The sequence below is a fragment of the Telopea speciosissima genome, chromosome 8 (genome assembly GCF_018873765.1).
Source record: "Telopea speciosissima isolate NSW1024214 ecotype Mountain lineage chromosome 8, Tspe_v1, whole genome shotgun sequence".
Classification (NCBI taxonomy): domain Eukaryota; kingdom Viridiplantae; phylum Streptophyta; class Magnoliopsida; order Proteales; family Proteaceae; genus Telopea; species Telopea speciosissima.
In genome coordinates, this window is record NC_057923.1 from 12734645 (window position 1) to 12755403 (window position 20759).

The following is a 20759-nucleotide window of genomic DNA, read 5'->3' on the forward strand; positions in this document are numbered from 1 at the left end:
AGCATATGTGAAAGTTTTCTGCTTTAATCATTGAGGGCCCATATCTAAGGTGCTCTAAATTCTGGTTTTTCTCTCCTTGTGCAAATGCATGAACTGCTCATTCCTCCCTTCCATTATGGAGGTTTTTTTTACAATTAAGGAAGCCTTGTATTCTAGATTTATTTTTTTATGCACCCCTCGTCATTCAGTTAAACAGAATTTCAATCACTTAGGATATAGGTAGTTTTTCGCTCTAATATATTTAGTTAATGCACTTCTGAATTTTGGCAGGCGTTTTCATTGTGGATTGATAGGGTACAAAAGTTCTCATGTGCCAGTGATTCCCCAGGGCTCACCTCAATCTGGAACACATGGTTTTCAGACTGTTGTGACGAATCGTGGTTTCTCTGCTATTGATAATCCAAGAGTAGCTTCTGCAGGTGAAGCCCCTCAAGGTACAATCGAAACTCCGAGTCATTTGGCAGTGGGCAAATGGGTACAATGAGTTGGATACTGTCAGATTAGCTCCGAAAATGGCACATGTTCAAATATTTTCCTTTGTTTTACTTTCTTAGTTTTAATAGTTTTATTATAATTAATAATAGTATATATTCTGCCTTTTTTCTCAGTATGCAATGACAATGTTGTCACTGTACTTTTACTAATTAATAATAATATGACCGTTTGATATGTAAACAGGTTTACCCATAAAAAGGAAGGATCATGATCATATGGTTGAACAAGAGCGCATGAAAGCACAAGCAAGGTCAAGAGAAAATGTAATTGATACCAGGAAGAATAGGTTAACACAGGTTTGACATGATAATGCAATCTGTTATTTCAATTTTGTCAGCAATAAGAATGCCATTTGAATATCTTAAGTTGATGCCAGCTTGTAAGATCCTGATAATTATAGTTTAATGCACCTATACTAATCTCTTGATATAGGAGGGGATATGGTTCAAAATCTGCTTGAAATTTCACCATTTCCACGGGTGGCTGGACAGTATTGAAGGAATATGGAAAAGAGATCCAATATTTTGGCAAAATGGAAAATTTCATGGTTATCTTTTTGGTAGAATGTTCCAAATAATGTTGACACTTTGTGGGGGCATATTACCTAATCAATGGAAGAACCGAGCTAAAACAACAACTCAGCCTTATCCCAACCAAATAGGGTCGGCTACATGGACCCTTACCCTCCAATCAGCTCTGTTCGAGGTTATACTTGATACAAGGCCTAAGCTGTGCATGTCTTTCCTCACCACTTCTCCTAGAGTCATTTAGGTCCTGTCCTTGGCTCTTTTAACTCCTTCAATCTGAACCAAATCACTCCTCCATATTGGAGCATCCAAAGGCCTCCATTGAACATGGCCATGCCACCTCAAGCTACTTTCTTGTAGCTTATCATGTATCGAAGCTACTCCCAAATCAGATCAAATATCTAATATGATCATTCCTTATTTTATCCTTCCTAGCTTTGCCACACATCCACCTCAACATCCTTATCTCAGCTAGACGGAGTTTATCTATATGTTACTTCTTAACTACCTAACATTCCGTACCATTCATCATAGTCGGTCGTATGACTGTCCTATAAGTTTTTCCTTCAAGTTTTAAAGGAATATGTTGATCACAGGTCATTGGATGTACCTCTCCACTCCCTCCATCTTTTTTTAATTCTCTGTGAAACATCATCCTCTATATCCCCTTTATTTATGATTGAGCCCCAGTACCTAAAATAATCACTTCGCGGAATCTCCCTCTCATCAATTTTCACCACCTCATATCTGTCCTAGTGTAACTAAAGCTACACACTATATACGCCATCTTCGTTCTACTTATTTTAAAACCTTTTGATTCCAAGGTTGATCTCCATAACTCCAACTTGCCGTTAATCCTTGGTTTTGTCTCATCCATCAAAACAATATCATCAGCAAAAGACGTACACCAACAAGTCTCATCTTGAATGTGGTTAAATCATCCATGATAAGCGCAAACAAATAAGGGTTTAAAGCTGATCCTTGATGTATTCCAGTTGTAATTAGAAATTCACTACCTCGACCCCCAATAGTTCTTACACTAGTCAGTAGTCACCACACCATCATACATATCTTAATTTTGTCCATGTATTTACGTGAAACACTTCTCTTCTCTAGTACTTGCCAGATTATGAACAGTGCTTAAACTTTCACCATTTATTATTTTGTTTTGTTTACTCTAAATAGAAAAATATAACTCTGCATCATTCTTTTATACTGAAGTTAATAATTCTTATTTTACTCGTAAATAGCTTTTTGATTTTTTTTTTTTAAATGTGAAAAAAATAAATACCTAGATATTATATGTATAAGCTATCTTGTTCTCTGTAATCGTTCGGAAGTCTGAACTATGGTATAAAACATCAGAATTGAAATTTGTAAATTTTATATATTGAGATTTTTTTCTAGATAGGCTTGCAAAGGTATATTTTGAGGGGCCACACATTTGTGGCACATGGATGGGTGATATGGCAATTCTGACTGTTAGATATCTGAGGAATGATCTGGATTGATTATATACCCTCCCATGTATTGGCATAGTCTCCCATGTATGTCTGTGCAACCTCTTGTAGTCCACATACTCGTTTTATCGTCATGAATTTTTTTGATGCCTTTGCCACTTGAAAAACTGTCCTGGCTGAAACTTGACATATCAGCGAGGGACCTTGGGTCTACATGTTCACTTAATTTGGGCCACTTCCAAGCTGCTTAGAAAACCCCTTATTGTTTTTGAAATGGTACTTTATTTGATTAACAGAATTAGAGGCCCAAGAGAAGAGGGCACGAACAAAGGACTTTCGAATTCCATGATTAATCTATGGGAAAATTTCGCGTACCTCCCCTGCTTTCCAAACTAAGTAACAAAAACACCCAGTCCGTTAACTGTGAACATTAAATGTTAAAATTGTGTTTTAATTGACCAAAGTGCCCTCATCTTCCCCAAATCGTTTTCTCAAAATCTGCAACTCAAAATTTTCCCTTATTTGGGTTTAAATCGTTTAGGGTTTGCTCCCTCTCTCTCTCTCTCTCTCTCTCTCTTTGTACCACTTGCTCCATACTATCTCTCTCTCTGTCTCTTCCACTTGCTATTTGCAAAAGATCAAGCTGTTGGCGGTAGATTTGAGGTTTGGATACCTTTGGCACCCATTTTGATCATGGATTTGAGTAGGACAGTGATCTTCCAATTAGGTTGAAGTGTTCTGCAACGAGTTTTGTCAAAGCAATGGACGAAGTGGCTGCAACAATGGATCATAGGGGTACACACACTCTATCTCTCTGTGTGCGTCCATAATATGTCGAGAACCTCCCTGAATTCCAAGCTGTTAATATTCAATACATTGCAACTCCTCTGGGATATTCTGATTTACAGCATTGGCAACAAACAAAAATCTACTCTGCTTTCAGTTCCAATCCGAGACCAGAAGCTACTACTGAGGAATGTGTCTTCCCTGTCTCATCAACTCCTACAAACAAAAATCTCATGGATTTGTACCTTCGGGTGAGAAAGGTTGGTGTATGATGGCAGCAAGACAAAGAAGAGCTAAATGAGAAACAAACAGTGAAGTGTAAAGGAAGAAAGAGCGAAAAAGCTAGAGAAAAGAGAACGATGTTGATGGATTAGAAAAATAAGATGCTACAAAGATGACTTAGTGGTGAAAATGATTTATGAAAGATTATTATGCTGGATGGAGGAGAAAATGCAGAGCATACAAAGAGGAAAGAAGGTCACTTAGGGTTTTACTTGGTCAAAGCTTACACAAGATAGATAAAATTAAAACCCAGATTTATACAAGGAACTAAAACTCATCTTGAGTACAGGTTTCGACCTGGCCAAACAGCAAGTTGGGGTACTTTTTTTTTCCTTTTCAACTCGATGGCAGGTTTTGGTGGGTTTTAGACCTAGTTTGGTCATGAACGTTGGTATGCAACCTATTTTGGGTTATTTAAACACAATGATACTATCAGATTTTGAAAAATCAAAGTCCAAATAGGAGTTTCAGTTAGTGGAAATCAGAACAGACACTTATGCCAGAAACCAGGACATATACTTATTTATGCATAATATCATTTAAGTAATTACTTTATTTAAGATATTATTCATAAATAAGCAAATAACCCCCTATTTGAATCCAAAAAAATTGTTAAAAAGTCAAATACCAAAAGGATAAAATGTCAACCCCCCAGTTCAAGCACAAAAATTGGATTTTCGGCGGTAGGTGCAATTTTCAACTTTCTAATGATAGGGTTTTTCTCAAATCTAAAAATTCCATAAATCCTAATATGTTAAAGCATTGCTAAAAGCCAAAAGTGCGGTAAAATATTCATTTGTTTTGATGCCCAAGAAAATATTTTCATTCAGAGCGATTTTGACAACATTCACGCACACTAAATTAAGTTTGACCGGTACATAAGTTTTTCAATATAAATCAGATTTAAGAAATCTTGGATTTGTTGGAAAGCTTTGTTTTTTTTTCTTTTTCCAACAAGTCCAAGATTTCTTAAATTTGATTTATATTGAAGGCGTTATGTACCGGTCAAACTTAATTTGGTATGCGCGAATGCTGTCAAAATTGTTTTAAATGAAAATATTTTTTTGGACATCAAAACTAATGAATATTTTACCGCACTTTTGGTTTTTAGCAATGCTTTACCAAATTAAGATTTATGGAATTTTTAGATTTGAGAAAAACCCCAGCATTAAAAAGTTGAAAATTGCTTCTATCGTCGAATATCTAGTTTTTGTTCTTGAACTGGGGTGTTGACATTTTATCCTTTTGGAATTTGATTTTTAACTATTTTTATTGGATTCAATAGGGGGTATTTGCTTAATTATGAATAATATCTTAAGTAAAGGAAAAACATTTACTTAAATGATATTAGGCTTAAATAAGTATCTGTCCTAGTTTCTGGCATAAATAAGTGTCTGTATACCAAGATTTGCATAAATAGGTGTTTGTATACCAAAATTTCCCATCGAGATGACCAAAACCACGAGGTCTCGCCAAATTCTGGAACAAATATGCTCCATTTAGGGTTAAGATCTAGGTTGGGTCGAGTTCTCGACCCGTGATCTCGCCGAGATGTGGTAATATTGGGTATCGCCTGAGATCTTGTCTCGAGCTCTCAAAATAGCGAGATATTTGTCGAGATCTTGCGAGTTTTAGTTCCATGGATTTATAGAGAATGGAGAATCAAATAAGGATTGACCATGTGTGTGCCATCTAAATAGAGGATCAATGAAGGCAGAATGAGTAAAAGGTTAGAAAGAGACACTATAATGATTGGTTGATGATAATAGGCTAGGAAGATAACGTGAGATGATATTGATTGCTTAAAGGAAATAACGTTGGCTGGATGGAGAGATTTCAAGAAACAAAAAGGTAGGATGTATCGTTAGTGTTTTACCTGACTTGAGGCTCACGCAAAACATAAACTATGGATGAAAAAAGGGAATGACCAACTCAGATTTACTGAGGAAACACGAAATCAGTATCTGCAAACCCTGAACGATTGAAACTGAAAAGCAGAGACAGGGAAGACACATTCCTCAGTAGGGAGAGAGAGAGGAGTGAGTGGTAGAGAGAGAGAGAGAGAGAGAGAGAGGGAGCAAACCCTAAACGATTTAAACCCAAAAATGGAAAATTTTGAGTTGCAGGTTTTGGGGAAGATGAGGGCATTTTGGTCAATTAAAACACAATTTTAACGTTTAACGTCTACAGTTAACGGACTGGGTGTTTTTGTTACTTAGTTTGGAAAGCAGGGGAGGTACATTAAATTTTCCAAACCTCACGGGTGAAAGTGTACATAAGTCATACCTCAGGGGAGGTACGTGAAATTTTCCCGTAATCTATTCCTTCCCTTTGTCAAAGCCTTACCATTCGGCCAGAGACTGCTAATTGCACCTCTGTGAACAGTGTGGAATTATAATGTCTATTATGACAATTCATTTTTCTCTTTTTATGCCGCAACAATAAAGACACCTTGTTGTGACCCCCCTCCATTTGGGTATAAAACACATTTTTGTTATACTTTTTCTATACAATCTGTTGTCTGTTCCTATTGTGATGGAGCTTGTATCATGTATCGACATTAGTAGGGCAAGCAGAGCAATTCCCCACAGTTTCATATCTTCTCTCTTACCCTGGTCAATTTGTCTGGAAGAAACACAGACTGATCTTCAATTATTCTCGTAGCCTTACATATGGGGTCCGTTGGAATTTTGCAACTATATTTTCATCCATTTTAACTTAACTTTCCTTCTAATGGGAATGAGAAAGCAGCCTGAAAGCTTAGGTGAATCTGTTAAGAATAGTTGTATCAGGGGTATATATGTACATAACCCCTACTTATGTACTCTATGTTTCATTTGTATTAGGCCAAGGACCTCAGTGTAATTATACATTCTTTTCAATATAAGCTTGTTAGTCTCTAGTTTTGAGACATAACAGATTTACCCCAAGAATCGTGTTTGAACTTTTGGCTCTCTCGGAGCTTTTTCCTTTCTTCTCCATCTACTCTAAAACCTAACATGGTATCATAGCAGTTTGTTCCTGGAGTTTGAAGGTGTTTGAAGGTTGCTTGGAAGGCTAGCCCGGGCTAGCCTTCATCTCCTGGTTTCTGCTGGTACTCGAAGGTAACCTAATGGTATCTTCACAAGGCTGTTTCTTGTTTGTTTGACATCCAAATGGAGAGCAACCAGTGGCTGTAGCTTCGTTTGGAAGTCCCTTTTCTTCTCTTTGGATCATCTCAAGCCTATTTGAAGCATCAAAGGGTTGAAGCTGAAGTTCGGCCAGACTGTTCGCAATTTTTCCGCCTGGTGGGGTTCTTGAGTGACAAAGCTCATCGATGAGAGCTTTGTTGGTTGTTTTTTCTGGGCTACTTGGCATCGTTTTTTCTTGAAGAAGGTTTGTCTTTGTCATTCCGCTGCAGTTTGATGATTGTTTGAAGTTTTACAGGCCTTTTTCAGTTCTTGCCTTTGTTTTTCCTCTGTTTTTTGACTGTTGTGTTTGAGGAGAAGCTGTTGTGCTTGAAGTACTGTTGTTTGGACCCTTCAAGTGTTTGATTTGGGGTCAATATGGGTGACAAAAATGTTGAAACAGACCTACCTTTATCTGCAGACCCTACGGCTGCATCCTCCCCAGTCCTTTCATATGAGAACCCCAATGTGCAGCTTCCCATTGTCAAGTTGGACAATTCCAATTACCTTGGTTGGTCCCGATCCATGAAATTGATTCTTCGTTGTAGGGGGAAGATGGGGTACATAAATGGCAGCATCAAAGTTCCCCTTCCTACCGAGTAAGGGTATCCCAAATGGGACACTGAGAATTCTCTTGTGATGGCTTGGCTTCTTTTCTCCATGAAGCCTGAGATTGCCTGGAGGTTTATGGGCAAAGAGACTGCCAAGGCCATTTGGGATAGTATGGCTCGTATCTTTGATAGAGTTGGGGACTCTACAAAGGTGTACCAACTTCTCCAACAGATTGTCAGCCTGCGTCAGGGTGATAGAAGCATTTCTGATTACTATAGTCTTGTCGTGGGCCTGTGGGAGGAGTATGATCATTATAGAGATCTTCAGTTGTGTCCTGAGAATGAGGTCAAGGTGCACCGGTTGTTTGAGAAAGAGAGGGTCCTATTTCTTCTTGGCGGCCTTAACGCTGAATTTGAACCTTTTAGGGTACAAATCCTTGGCCGACCAAGTCTTCCCTCACTGGAGGAGGTTTGTGGCTATCTACAGAGTGAGGAGACCCGTAGGGGTACCATGGGGACTACTCCTAACTCCACTGTTGAGCGTTCTGCTCTTATTTCTTCCACCCCTCAGGACTCCATTAAGGGAGTTGATAAGGGGGCTGCTAAGGGCTTTACGAAGGGCCGATTCCTCTGTGACCATTGTGGCAAATCTGGGCATACAAAGGATTTTTGTTGGGATCTTCATGGGAGGCCTTCTCCTGGTTCCTTAGGGGGACTGAAGGGACAGCGGAAGAAGGGGCCTAAGGCTTATGTTGGGGTCACTGAAGCTGATTCATCATCCCTATCCAAAGAAGACATTGCTGCCTTTCGTCGAATTGTAGCTCACCTGGATGGGTCCTCTGCTACTCCTACTTCCACGGCACTGCAGGCCTCTTCCTCCTCCGGCACCATACCTTGGGTCATTGACTCGGGTGCCACGGATCATATGACTGGTAGGTCTCAGCTGTATAATTCCTATTCTGTCTGTTCCGGAAAAGATAAGGTAAAAATTATTGATGGTTCCTTCTCCTCTATCTCTGGTAAGGGAGATATCCGGGTTACACCTTGTTTACCCTTGAAGTCAGTCTTTCATGTTCCCAACTTTGCTACTAACCTTCTTTCAGTTAGCCAATTGACTAAATCCTTGAACTGCTTTGTCACCTTCTTCCCTACTCATTGTATCTTTCAAGATTTGGTGACGAGGAGGGTGATTGGCAGTGGTCGTGAAACTAATGGCTTATATGTTTTGGAGACTGGTGCTTCCCCTGTTGTGCAAGCTCAATCCTATGTTTGTGGGCAAGGAGGTGGATGTACTCAGGAGGATATTTTGCTGTGGCATCGTCGTTTGGGCCGCCCTTCTTTTCTGTTATGAGGAAACTGTTGCCTCACTTATTTTCTTCTTTTCTTATCACTCATGTTTTTCATTGTGAACCTTGTCTATTTGCCAAAAGGTATAAAACAGTTTATGCATCTAATGGTAATAGATCTACTTCACCTTTTCATCTTATCCATACTGATGTTTGGGGACCTTCCCCTGTTACTTCTTTGCGTGGCTTCCGCTACTTTGTTTCTTTTATTGATGACTATTCTCGGGTTACTTGGGTTTACTTGTTGAAACACGAGTGATGTCTATGTTGCATTTAAAATTTTTTATGAGTTAGTGTATACCCAATTTCAAACTCGGATCCAAGTTGTCCGTTCTGACAAAGGTGGGGAGTTTATGTATAGTGGTTTGGAAACCTTCTTTTCTGACCATGGCGTTATTCATCAGATGGCCTGTGTCGATACCCCACAACAAAATGGGGTCGCTGAACGCAAAAAACGCCATCTTCTTGAAGTGGCTAGATCTCTTTGGTTTACTATGCATGTTCCCAAAACTTTTTGGTCAGATGCCATATTAACTGCTGTCTTTCTTATTAACCATATGTCGGCCAGTGTCTTAAACTTCAAAGTTCCCCTTGATGTCTTACCTCCCTGTTCTTCTTCTTTCTCCCTTCCACCAAGGGTGTTTAGGTGTATTTGCTATGTCCATATTAGCTAATCTACCCGCACTAAATTGGATCCTAAGGCTCTCAAATGTATCTTTCTGGGGTATTCCTCCACCTCCAAAGGCTATAAGTGCTATCATCCCTCTACTCGTCGGTGGCTTCTCTTTGAAGATGTCCAGTTCTTTGAAACCATCCCATATTTTCAGTCACCTCTTCAAGGGGAGTGTTCATCTCTTGGTGGTGTTGAGGGTGAAGAGGTTCCAGGGTTTGTTTCTGTTCCCCTCTCCTTCCCTGTTCCTATTTCTCCTTTTCAGATTGACAAGGGAAAGAAAAGTTCTGTGGATAATGTGGTTGAGGGGGAGCCTCCTAGTGCACAGGTGAACAGAGGACATGGGGAGCTACTAGTGTATACAAAGGACAGGAGAACTCCGGCTACATGGCTTCCTATAAAGAAGACTGGCCAAAACCCTTCTTCGTCTCCTCATCTTGAACCTCCATCCATCGAGACAGGTATACCTTCTTCTACTGCTCTATCCTCAAACTTAGATCTTCCTATTGCCCACCGCAAGGGAACTCGGGCATGTACTAATCCCATTGCAAAGTTTGTTTCCTATGATTCTATCTCCCTTACAGGTATAGCCTTTTCTGTGGCTATCTCTTCCATATCTAATCCCAAGAATGTAGTAGAGGCTATGGCAGACTCAAAATGGAGAGAAGCAATGAACACAGAGATGTTGGCTCTTGAGAAGAATCACACTTGGGACCTTGTTGAGCTCCCTAAAGGGAGAATCCCTGTTGGATGCAGATGGGTTTTCACAGTCAAGTTCAAGTCTGATGGTATTGTGGAGAGGTATAAGGCAAGACTTGTCGCCAAGGGTTATACATAGGTGTATGGCATTGACTAGCAGGAGACCTTTGCTCCAGTGGCCAAGCACAACTCCATCCGTGTACTTCTCTCAGTGGCTTCAAATCTTGATTGGCCATTGTACCAGCTTGATGTGAAGAATGCATTCTTACATGGTGACCTAGAAGAAGAGGTATATATGCATCATCCTCCTGGGTTCAAGCATACTGATGACAATGGGAAAGTTTGTCATCTTAGGAAGGCTCTCTATGGACTCAAACAGTCTCCTAAGGCTTGGTTTGAGAGGTTTAGACAAGCCCTCCTACAAAATGGGTATACTCAAAGTCAAGCTGATCACACATTGTTTATACAAAGGAAGGGCAGCACCACTATAGCTCTCATTATTTATGTTGATGACATTGTGGTCACGGGAAACAGTGAAGCTGAAATCTCAAAACTTAAGCTTTATTTGGCTCGGCAGTTAGAGATCAAAGATCTCGGTCCATTGAAGTATTTTTTGGGGATTGAAGTCTCAAGATCCAAGCAAGGGATCAATGTTTGCCAAAGGAAGTTTGTTCTGATCTACTTACAGAGACAGGCTACTTAGGATGCAAACCAATCTCCTCCACTATTGAGCAGAACCACAAACTAGGGGAAGATTGTGGTGAACCTCTTGTGGATGTTGAAAAATATCAGAGATTAGTAGGCAAGCTAATCTACCTCTCCCTCACCAGACCTGACATAACCTATGCTGTTGGAGTGGTGAGTCAGTTTATGCATGCACCCAAGATGAGACATCTTGATGCAGTTTATTGGATCCTCAGGTATTTGAAGTCATGTCCTGGAAAGGGTCTTCTCTTCTCTAGGAATGATCACTTAAGAATCAAAGTTTATACAAATGCTGATTGGGCCGGGTCTATTTCGGATAGAAGGTCCACTTCTGGATATTGTACTTTTGTTGGGGGAAACTTAGTCACCTGGAGAAGTAAGAAGCAACCTGTGGTAGCAAGGTCAAGTGCTGAAGCAGAGTTTAGAACCATGGCTCATGGTGTGTGTGAAATCTTGTGGTTGAAGAAACTTATTCAAGAATTGGGGTTTGAGACAAGTGAGCCTATGAGTCTATAATGCGATAACAAGGCTGCCATCAGTATTGCTCACAATCCGGTTCAACATGACCGGACAAAGCATGTTGAGGTTGACAGACACTTTATCAAGGAGAAGATAGAATATAAGACTATTTGTACTCCTTTTGTGAAGACAAATGAACAAGTGGCAGACATCTTCACCAAAGGACTTAGTTCTCATCACTTCAGTTTTATGTTAGACAAGCTGGGTATGTATGACATATACCACCCAGCTTGAGGGGGAGTGTTAAGAATAGTTGTATCAGGGGTATATATGTACATAACCCCTACTTATGTACTCTATGTTTCATTTGTATTAGGCCAAGGACCTCAGTGTAATTATACATTCTTTTCAATATAAGCTTGTTAGTCTCTAGTTTTGAGACATAACAGATTTACCCCAAGAATCGTGTTTGAACTCTTGGCTCTCTTGGAGCTTTTTCCTTTCTTCTCCATCTACTCTAAAACCTAATAGAATCATGAACAATGGCAAACTACTTATTAGCTGGCTTAAGTAACTGATGAGCATGATAGGATAGCAATCCACAGAGCTGAATTGGCTTTGCTCAGCATTTTTTGGTTGCATTGTATGGAAAACTTGGTGGGGGTGTAGATGTGTTTGAGATAAAAATAAATAAATAAATAAAGAAGTTGCTTTAGTTCACAAGATTTTGTCTGACTTTCAATCAGAAAGTCATATGGTCAGTAAAAGACTATGTAGCATAATATTGAGAGACTGATTGAGAAAGTCCTAGTTTTAAGTTTTCCTTGTAAGTCTTCAATGCCTGGGTTCATCTCTCAAGATCATAGGATTGCAAACAACCTGTCTCTCCCCCCTTGGTTTTGAAGGGACATTTTGTTCCCCCTTTACTTTGTATACTTTCGCTTATTGTCTAACTACGCTTCTGGTTAAGGTATGGAAATTGATCAGTTTTTTCCTTTCGAAAATTTGAATAGGAGGTTTAGAATTTGGATGTGGGAAAAAAGTGTTCTATCTTAATTATGGAACTTGGGATTACATGAGATTTGAGAGAGGATAGAGAGAATTACAGTTCTTGAGTTAGGAGATCTGCTATTTATCCTCTCTCCCCTCCTCCCCCACCCCCCACAAAAAAAAAAAAAGAATAGAAAAAGAAAAATTCGTAATGTAGGATAGGGGTACAATTTCTTCTCCTAAACCCCAAAACACCCAATCTCATGTTCTCTGTTAATTTTCGAAGTTACTTGCTGCATGCGAAGTTGTGAACGTGAGATGGTGGGAGTTGGGGCTGTCAAAACCTAATAAAAACTGACTGGTTAATGCCGAAACTCTAACCAGCCATTAATTGGTATTGTTTTGGTTTTGGATTTGTATTTGCAAAAATAAAAAATATTTGGTCAGCTAGACTAAGGGGACCCGACTGAATAAACCTTAACTGACCCAAACTAAATTAATGGACTAAAGTTCAATATATTTATTTATTTATGGGAGCGGAGGAGCCCAGCCAATAGGATCTAAGATATCAACCACCATACCATGCTTTAGGAAACCTTGAGCTATAAATGGTTCTGCGGCTGACCTAGTGGAGAAGAATGCCCAAAGAGTGCCAGTGATCTAGCCAGAGGGAAGTAGAGTTTCTAAATTCTTACGCCAGACCCAAGAAGTATCAGAGGTGGCATAACAGCCCATAAAGAATCATGACGAAGGAGTCCTGAGTAGATCCAATCAACTCAGATGCTTCCTCTTTTTAGAGACAATCTTCCAGATCAATTTAATGATACCTACTGAGTTCACTTCTTTGATTCTCCTTATACCCAAACCTCCTTCCTTCTTTGGAAGGCAAATCGAGGCCCATCTAATGGGGTGAAGGAACCTTGAGGAGTCAGTGCCTTTCCAAAGAAAAGAAGCCATGAGGGACTCCATGGACTTGATAGTGGATTGGGGCAACCCATAAATGCCAGACCAGTAAATATAAGAGGATTCCAACACATATTTGATAAGAACCAATTGCCCCGCATAAGAAAGAAGCTTGCCTTTTCAGAGTTGTAGCCTTTTCTAATGAGATCCAGTATAGGAGTGCAGTGGTGCGCAGATTTGGAAACCAGATTTTTCAATTAAAACGACTTTTTCTATTCTGTAACCCTTGCTAAGAATAAGAGAGACTTTGATGGGTTGATTTGACGACCTGAAAGCTCTTGAAAGTGTTGTAGGCAATGCATAATAGACTTAAAGGAGTTGATGGATGCCTTGGAGACTATCACGAGGTCATCTGCAAAAGCCAAATGGGAGAGCTTGAGAGCTTTGCACTTGGGGATAGGAGATATGAGCTGCTGGTCTGTGCAAATTTTTTGAATATCCCTAGACAAAACTTCCAGAGCCAAAGCAAAAATATAAGGAGAAAGAGGACCTCCTTGTCGAATTCAAACCGTCGAAGAGAAGAAACCAATTGGGCTGCCATTAACCAGAACAGAGAACTTTGGAGAGGAGATGCAAGAGTGGATCCAATGAAGAAAACAAAAGAAAACCCCATCTTAGTCATCACCTTTTCAATAAAATCCCATCTCACAGAATCGAAGGCCTTATGGATGTCAATCTACATAAGGGCAGCTAGGGAGTGGTTTCCCTATCAAATCCTCTAAATATTTCATTACATAGGAGAATATTGTTTGAGATATTTGTGCTAGGAATGAAGGCCGTCTAATTTTCACTGACAAGAAGATCCACAACACTCTAGAGTCTGATGGCGAGAATTTTGGCAACACTCTTGAGTGGATCTTTTCACTGACAAGAAGATCCACAACACTCTTGAGTGGATCTTATCAAAGTTCTCCAAAGCTTCTTCATTAACCCTTCCCAGATTCATGGCATCGACCACACTTTCCTCTGTCTCATCCCCAAAAGAGAGGAGGCTCCTCCTTGCCTGACTTTCTTCGTATCTCCCTTTGCAACCTTCTCTACAAGTTCCTTGCCAAAATCTTGGCAAATTGCCTTAAGCTAGTTGTGGATTCCCTAGTCAGTAATAACCAATCAGCTTTTGGCCTGATCGATGTATTTTTATAACATTCTCCTTTGCCACGAGATTGAGGTTTTGAAAGAAAAAATCATCCTCCCTCTACTCTCGTGAAGGTTGATGTTCATGAGGCTTTTGACCCTTTGTATTGGGATTTCATGGTTAATGTCATAAACAAGACACTTTTCCCCCTAATTTCATAAACTGGGTCTAACATTGCATTTCTTCTCCTCACTTTTCTGTCCTTGTCAATATTAGTCCTGCCTTTTATTTCCCTCCCACTACTGGCATTTGCCAAGGTGGTCCCCTTTCCCCTTATCTCTTCACCTTAGCCCTCAAGGTGTTATCTAGAAGCATACAATCTCTCACTGACCAGCAGCTCATCACCCCATCCCCAAATGTAAAGCCCTAAAGCTTACCCACCTAGCCTTTACTGATGTCCTTATGCTTTTCTTCAAAGCTGACCCCCTATCTGTCCAATCTGCCATATCTTGTCTGAACTATTTCGAGGCTGTGTCAACCTCACAAAATCCCTCCTCTTCTTGTCGGTATCTTTGAGGACCTCAAAACTACTCTCTTAGAGATTTTCGGTTTCTCTCGTGTCCCTTCCAGTCAAATACCTGGGCCCTTCCCTGATCCCCTCTAGATTGACTGTGCACCACTGTACCCTGATGTTGGACCTTATGTTCAAAAGACTTCACCTTTGGAAGGGCAAGCTCCTTTTTATGTTGGACGCCTAGAGCTGATCAGATCAGTACTTCAGTCTACATATCTCTATGGGTTAGGTATATTTGGTATCCCTCTTGTCGGTCATCTCAAAGTCGGAAGCTCTCATTTGTTCATTTATTTGGAAAGGTTCAGAATCTTCCAGTTACCTTCACCTACCTCCTGGGCCTCGGTTTGTCTTCATAAAGCTGATGGAGGTTTGGGGCTTAGGCATATAAAGGACACCAATGACCCATCCTAAAATTGATATGGACGATTGCCTACAAGAAGAGCATCTGGGTGGCTGGGTTTATACAAGATATCTCTGAAATGACTCTATTTGGACTGTCCCTATCCCCTCAGATGTTCTTGGGTTTGGAGAAAAATTGTGAAACTCAGGCACTTAGCTCTTGGATCTATTTCTTCCTTGATTGATGATGGTGCCTCTACAAGGCTTTGGTTGGATAACTGGCACCCTGCAGGTATCCTTATCCATACAGTGGGTGACAGAACTATTTACATTTCGGGTTCTAGTAGATTGGCCACTGTCTCTCACATCATCCAGGGTGCTAGTTGGGAGCTCCCCTTCCCTTTTCCCCTCCTCTAGATCTCATTTGGTCAGCTCTCCCGATATCCCCAGGTCTTCTCCAGGTAGAGAGGACAAGATTCTTTGGGGTGCCACCTCCCCTTCAGGCATATTCAGTTTGAAGTCTGCATGGAATCTTATCAGAACTAGTGGTGAAGTAGTCATCTTGCGCAAGGTGGTTTGGTTCCCAAGCGGCATCCCTCGACATAGCTTCACCCTTTGGTGTGCTCTTCGATGTTGTCTTCCTACACATGCTTTCCTTATTAGTAGGCACATTTCGGTGTGCCCCCGTTGTATTCTTTGCTGGAACGTACTCGAGGATGTAGATCATCTGTTCTTCAGTTGCCCATTTTCCTCGAGGATTTGAATGTGGCTTCTCGCTCCATGCTGGCCGGTTCGTCGGCGCATTCTCCCTTTGGATTTGGGTTGACATGACTTTTGGAGGTTCCTCTGTTTGTTACTGAGTAGGTAACTCTCTTTCACTGCCGCAATTCACCACATTTGGCTTGAGTGCAACCTTAGAAGATGGACTTCCAACTCCGGATAATCAGATTTGGGATTCCATCTCCTTTGACATTAAAAGCAAATTTTTGGCAGTGCCTCTCCGTTTCACAGATTTCCCTAGAAATGGGCATATTGTATCTTTAATTTTGTTTCTTTCTTTGTTTCTTCTTTCCCCTTGTATTTTGCTTCTTTCTTTGTTTTTTCCACTCTAGGGCTCTCTGTCTTGGTAGTGATCTTTTATTCACCCAGGAAAAAAAAACAGTACCAAAATAGGACATTTTCTCAGAGAATAAAAATCCAGATTCAGAGAATAATTAATAGAAATAAAACAGATGGTCAGATGATCACCAAACTCCAATCGATTTTAGTAAACAAGGTATAGATCAATTGCTGAAATTCTGAAATCGATCCAAGGGCTGGATCAAATGATATAAGGCAATCCTAGTTGGGTTAGGAGAGAGGGGTAAAACATTAATTTCACCACTCAAAACAGAATTCAGAAGAGAGTAATAGATAGATTAATCGATCCTGAATATAAAGTAAAAATCTCAGCAATATCAGAGTAGCAAAACCAGCAAATCTATTAAGTACTCAAAAGGTCAGAATTCAAAGTATAACTAAAATCAGCAGGTCTGATCTGGACCCAATTCTGTTGAAAGCTTTCTTCAGGTTGAAGAACAATTGATCAAAATTTGAAGATGACCTAATGGCTAGATTCTACTAACTCAATTCATTAAAAAAAACACTTGCATATGAATTCCTGATCAGATTAGGAATTGCAGAAAATTCAGAACAGTACGTACTTGTTAATGGAGGAAAAGATAGCAATGAGAGAAACACCCAGGCTTCACAAGGCGGTTGGAAGGATCAAACACCAACCAGCTTTGATCAAACACAAGGTTCTTTGATCGAACACAAGAGATTTCTTCATGCAAGGAAGAGAACTATATAGACAAAGCTTTTCATTAATCAAAAATTGTGTACATTGTTGGCCTCCTGATGCAGATCCAAGCCTCCATGAGCTGAAGAAGCCCCCTTGATCATAGGGTTTTAGTAGGACCCTTAGTTTAGTTATACTTGGTTTATTTTAGCTTTAGTTCATTCTATACTTAGTTTTATTTTTTTAAGCTCTTAAATTGAACTGGTCCAACCAATGGTCCAATTTAAGTGACTCTTTCTTATTGGCTAGAATTGTTTTATTTCTATTGGTCCTTAGAGTTTCTTTTATGTTATTTGTTTTTTTTAAGCTAATTAGCCGCCCTCCACCATTTTTAGAGGGAGAGCTTTTAGATTTGTAATGGGATTGGGCTGTAGGCCATATTATTTATAAATGAAACGTGGGAGGCTCCCCTACAATTAGACTTTGAAAATTTCGTTTGTATTGCTGTTGGCTACTGCTGCTGCTGTTTCTCTCGTCTGAGATTGTCTTGTGAGTCATATCAAGGTTGAAGGGCTGGTGGATCTCCAGTGACTCCTTGCATCTTGTAGATCGGGAGGTTCATCTTCAAAGCTGTCTTCAAGGGTGCTGCCATTGAAGATCTCCTTAAACCAATAAGTTATTTACTGTTTCAGTATTTCCTTCTTTTTAATCCTCCAACCTAAGCCCCACCTGCCCTAATCGATCCACATTGTCTTCTCCATTAAAAACCCATTGATCCCCATAAACCCTAATTGTTCTAAAGTCTTTCCACCCGTGTTCCTCCATCCAATCTCAACCAAATTTCAACCTCAGCCCCCTCTCACCTCCTCCTTCACTCGAGCTAAGTTGGAGCCCCATCCAACCACTCAAACCCTAATTTGCCTTGTCTCTGTTAAACCCCAAAAAAAACCCTAAATTCTGTATAGCCCAATTCAGCCATCAGAATTGCATCATATTACAACTGTACCTTCCCCCTAGCCCCTCTAGCACTCAACCTTAGCCCCTTGCCCTAACTCTCATTAGAAACCCTAGCCTAAGTTCTAAAACCCAAAACCCTAACCCTAAAATTCTGAAATTTCAAATCCTTACCTAACCCTACCCAAACCTAGCTTATTAAATTCCTTAAAACCTGCCTATTATTATCATATAAGAGTTACCCCATTCCCTAACCATTACCCTAGAATTTCCCTACTTTAGATCAAATCTGCCCCATAGAGTTAGCCATTCAGCAGGTCCTGGATATTTGGCTCCTAGTGGATCTATCCTCCATCTAGGACTACATTACCTCCCTTACAAACTTATATAGAAGACTAAAAAATTGACTCCTACACTAAAAAGGAAAAGCCTAACTAACCCAATCCTTAACTAATAAGGTAACATAAACTGACCAGGAAATTGAAATAACAAAGAAATAAAGACATCAACTGAACTAATCCCGTAGGACTAGCTTATACCCATAATATAGGCCCATTAAAGTGGCCCATTACAATGAAAACACATGGGATCAAAGGCCCAACACATACAAAGCTTATTTCCAATAAGATGAGCCTATTTAGGTGATTTAACTGCATCAGTTTGTTAGGGTTGGTATGACGTTCAATTCTTCATAAGCTAAATGCTGGGTTTGGTACGGGAAACCCTGAGGCTTCAGGCTAGTTAAATGAAATTCTTGAGTCCTTGCATGCTTGGCAATTAGGGATGAAGGTTGATTGATAGGGTCAGAGTTTTGTATTGGTGAAGCCCACAAGTCCTTGCCTGTTAACATCTTTAATTCCGAGCCCTTAACCTTCCAACCATGGGCTTTATTTAGAATGGCAATAGCCATTGCTTCTTACGATCTCCCATCTAGCTGTGTTTATGAAAATGCTTTAGTTCTGTATCTGTATTCTTGTACACTTGTCCAAGATAGCCATATCTAGAAAAGTTTGATTTTATTATATGTGGAGTTTCTTATGCTTCATTCTTTCTTTGTTTACCCTTGCAGAGGTTGATTTCTCATTTTTAACCCATTCTTTCTTTGTGAAGTAGTTTTACTTGCAACAGAGCAATCTTTTTCTTTTTTTTTTTGGTGACTTTTTTTTTTTTTGGTGGCAGCCTGAGAATTATATTGAGAATCAGGAGCAAGATCAAGAGTCCATTAGTCTGATACAAGAAAACAAGAAGCTCCGGGCACAGTAAGTGCAAAATACCTCTGCTTGATTTTGAATGGATACTTAAAAGTTTTTCTTCAGCACATAGGTTGTACAACTTTAGGTACCTTGCCTGAATTGAGATCCTAATAGTAGCTTGAGAAATACACTTAAACACCGTGCTTATTAATGCTATACCTACTTGGTAGAGTAAATTAATTGTTTTAGGATTGGATGTGTATATCACCGTATCCTGTTAAGAAAATCTGGACATCTAACCAGGTACTGATGTCTGCTGGATATGCAGTCAAGGACTCCATGTCCTTCTGATTAGTAATCAGATATAACTGATTTCTTAGGTTTCGTTGTAAACCTAATTGGTTACTTCCTATTACATAAATCATTGGTTCGAACTGCAATCCAAACTGGGGCATTTCCCAGTCCGTATATCGTCCTAATATCAATTGAATATGGAATATAGGATAAACCAGATTGGAAGTTGGCCAATGCATGTGTGTTAATTGGACAGGATATGGATTGACTCTAGATTAAAATCCTGTCCCTTCACATCCGTACTGCATAGAACGAACAGATAAAGCAGAAGACTTATTGCTCCCCTCTTTTGACAAAGCAAGCTGACAGCTGACTTGCAAACAAGGATTTACATTACATGGAGCCACAGATGATTCTAGTTATTTGTACTTTTGGGAGGACCTTGAATCTGATTTCTGTTTATTTCAGGTGCTCAGAATACGACAGAAGGGCAGAACGACTTTTTCTCAAGGTACTTAACATACTACAACAACGTATCGGTACTTTTGAACAGACCTTCAAACTTTGAAAATTTACTATCAGAGGAAAAAATGTTTGCAATTTCGTTTAATTCAATTAAGTTAAATTTTCTAAAATAAAAAGTACAATTGCAGAGAGAGTTATGAATTTTTAGAGATGAATATTTCCATGCTCATCCATCTCAACATGATTACTCAGTAAACTTCTTGTGGTATCTTTCACCTGTTTCGAACATAAAATAATGAAAGCTAGATGCTAAGTTGGTAAAAATGATTATGGGTTTTATTTACTTGTGTATTTTGAGCACTTTGTTGCTGAGGGTCAATGTTTTCATTTATCTGCATAGGCGCAACAGCTCAGAAGTGAGCTAGAAGAGGTCCAACGTGAGTACGCAAGGCTTTTGGCTGAAGCACAAGCAATAGATTCAGTAAAGGTGGAGAACAGGTGAAATGGTGGATTTCCCCTCCCCTCCCTTCTCTTCCCTGCCCTTCCCTTCCCTTCCCTTCCCTTCCCTTTCCTTTACGTGCTTATTCTTTTTTTTTGTTTTTTCCGCATTTGTTAATTGAAATGGTTACTAAAATATTATGGGTTTCATTGACTAGTGTATTTTGAGCACTTTGTTGCTGAGGGTCATTGTTTTCATTTTTTTGCATAGGCGCAACTTCTCAGAAGTGAGCTAGAAGAGGTCCAACGTGAGTATGTAAGCCTTTTGGCTGAATCACAAGCAATGGATATAGTAAAGGTGGAGAACAGGTGAAATGGTGGATTTCCCCTCATGTGCTTATTCTTCTGCTTCCCCTTTTTTTTTTTTTTTTTTTTTTTAGCATTTTTTAATTGAAATGGGTTTTCTGTAAGTATGCCAGTGTATCAGAAATTAGAATTTCATTACTCTTGTGGAGGAATAGGGTCATAGATGTCAAATTTTGCCATT

At 39.7% G+C, this 20759-nt stretch overlaps 1 protein-coding gene across 15 annotated transcripts in view; it reads left to right on the forward strand.

Moving 5' to 3' along the window:
* LOC122671765 (protein MICRORCHIDIA 6) overlaps nucleotides 1–20590 on the forward strand; it is a 77644-nt gene extending 57054 nt beyond the window's left edge. For 3 of the 15 annotated variants that reach the window (XM_043869186.1, XM_043869189.1, XM_043869190.1), the window contains 6 exons: nucleotides 271–434; nucleotides 679–791; nucleotides 19002–19081; nucleotides 19778–19820; nucleotides 20175–20284; nucleotides 20472–20568. In XM_043869186.1, coding sequence (XP_043725121.1) covers nucleotides 271–434; nucleotides 679–791; nucleotides 19002–19081; nucleotides 19778–19820; nucleotides 20175–20276 — 502 coding nt within the window. In that variant the 3' untranslated portion in view covers nucleotides 20277–20284; nucleotides 20472–20568. Of the gene's footprint in view, nucleotides 1–270; nucleotides 435–485; nucleotides 516–678; nucleotides 792–19001; nucleotides 19082–19777; nucleotides 19821–20174; nucleotides 20285–20471 lie in introns of those variants that run through there. The other 12 variants (XM_043869188.1, XR_006334382.1, XM_043869187.1 and 9 more) reach the window with 12 other exon arrangements.
* The last annotated feature ends 169 nt before the right edge of the window (nucleotides 20591–20759 follow it).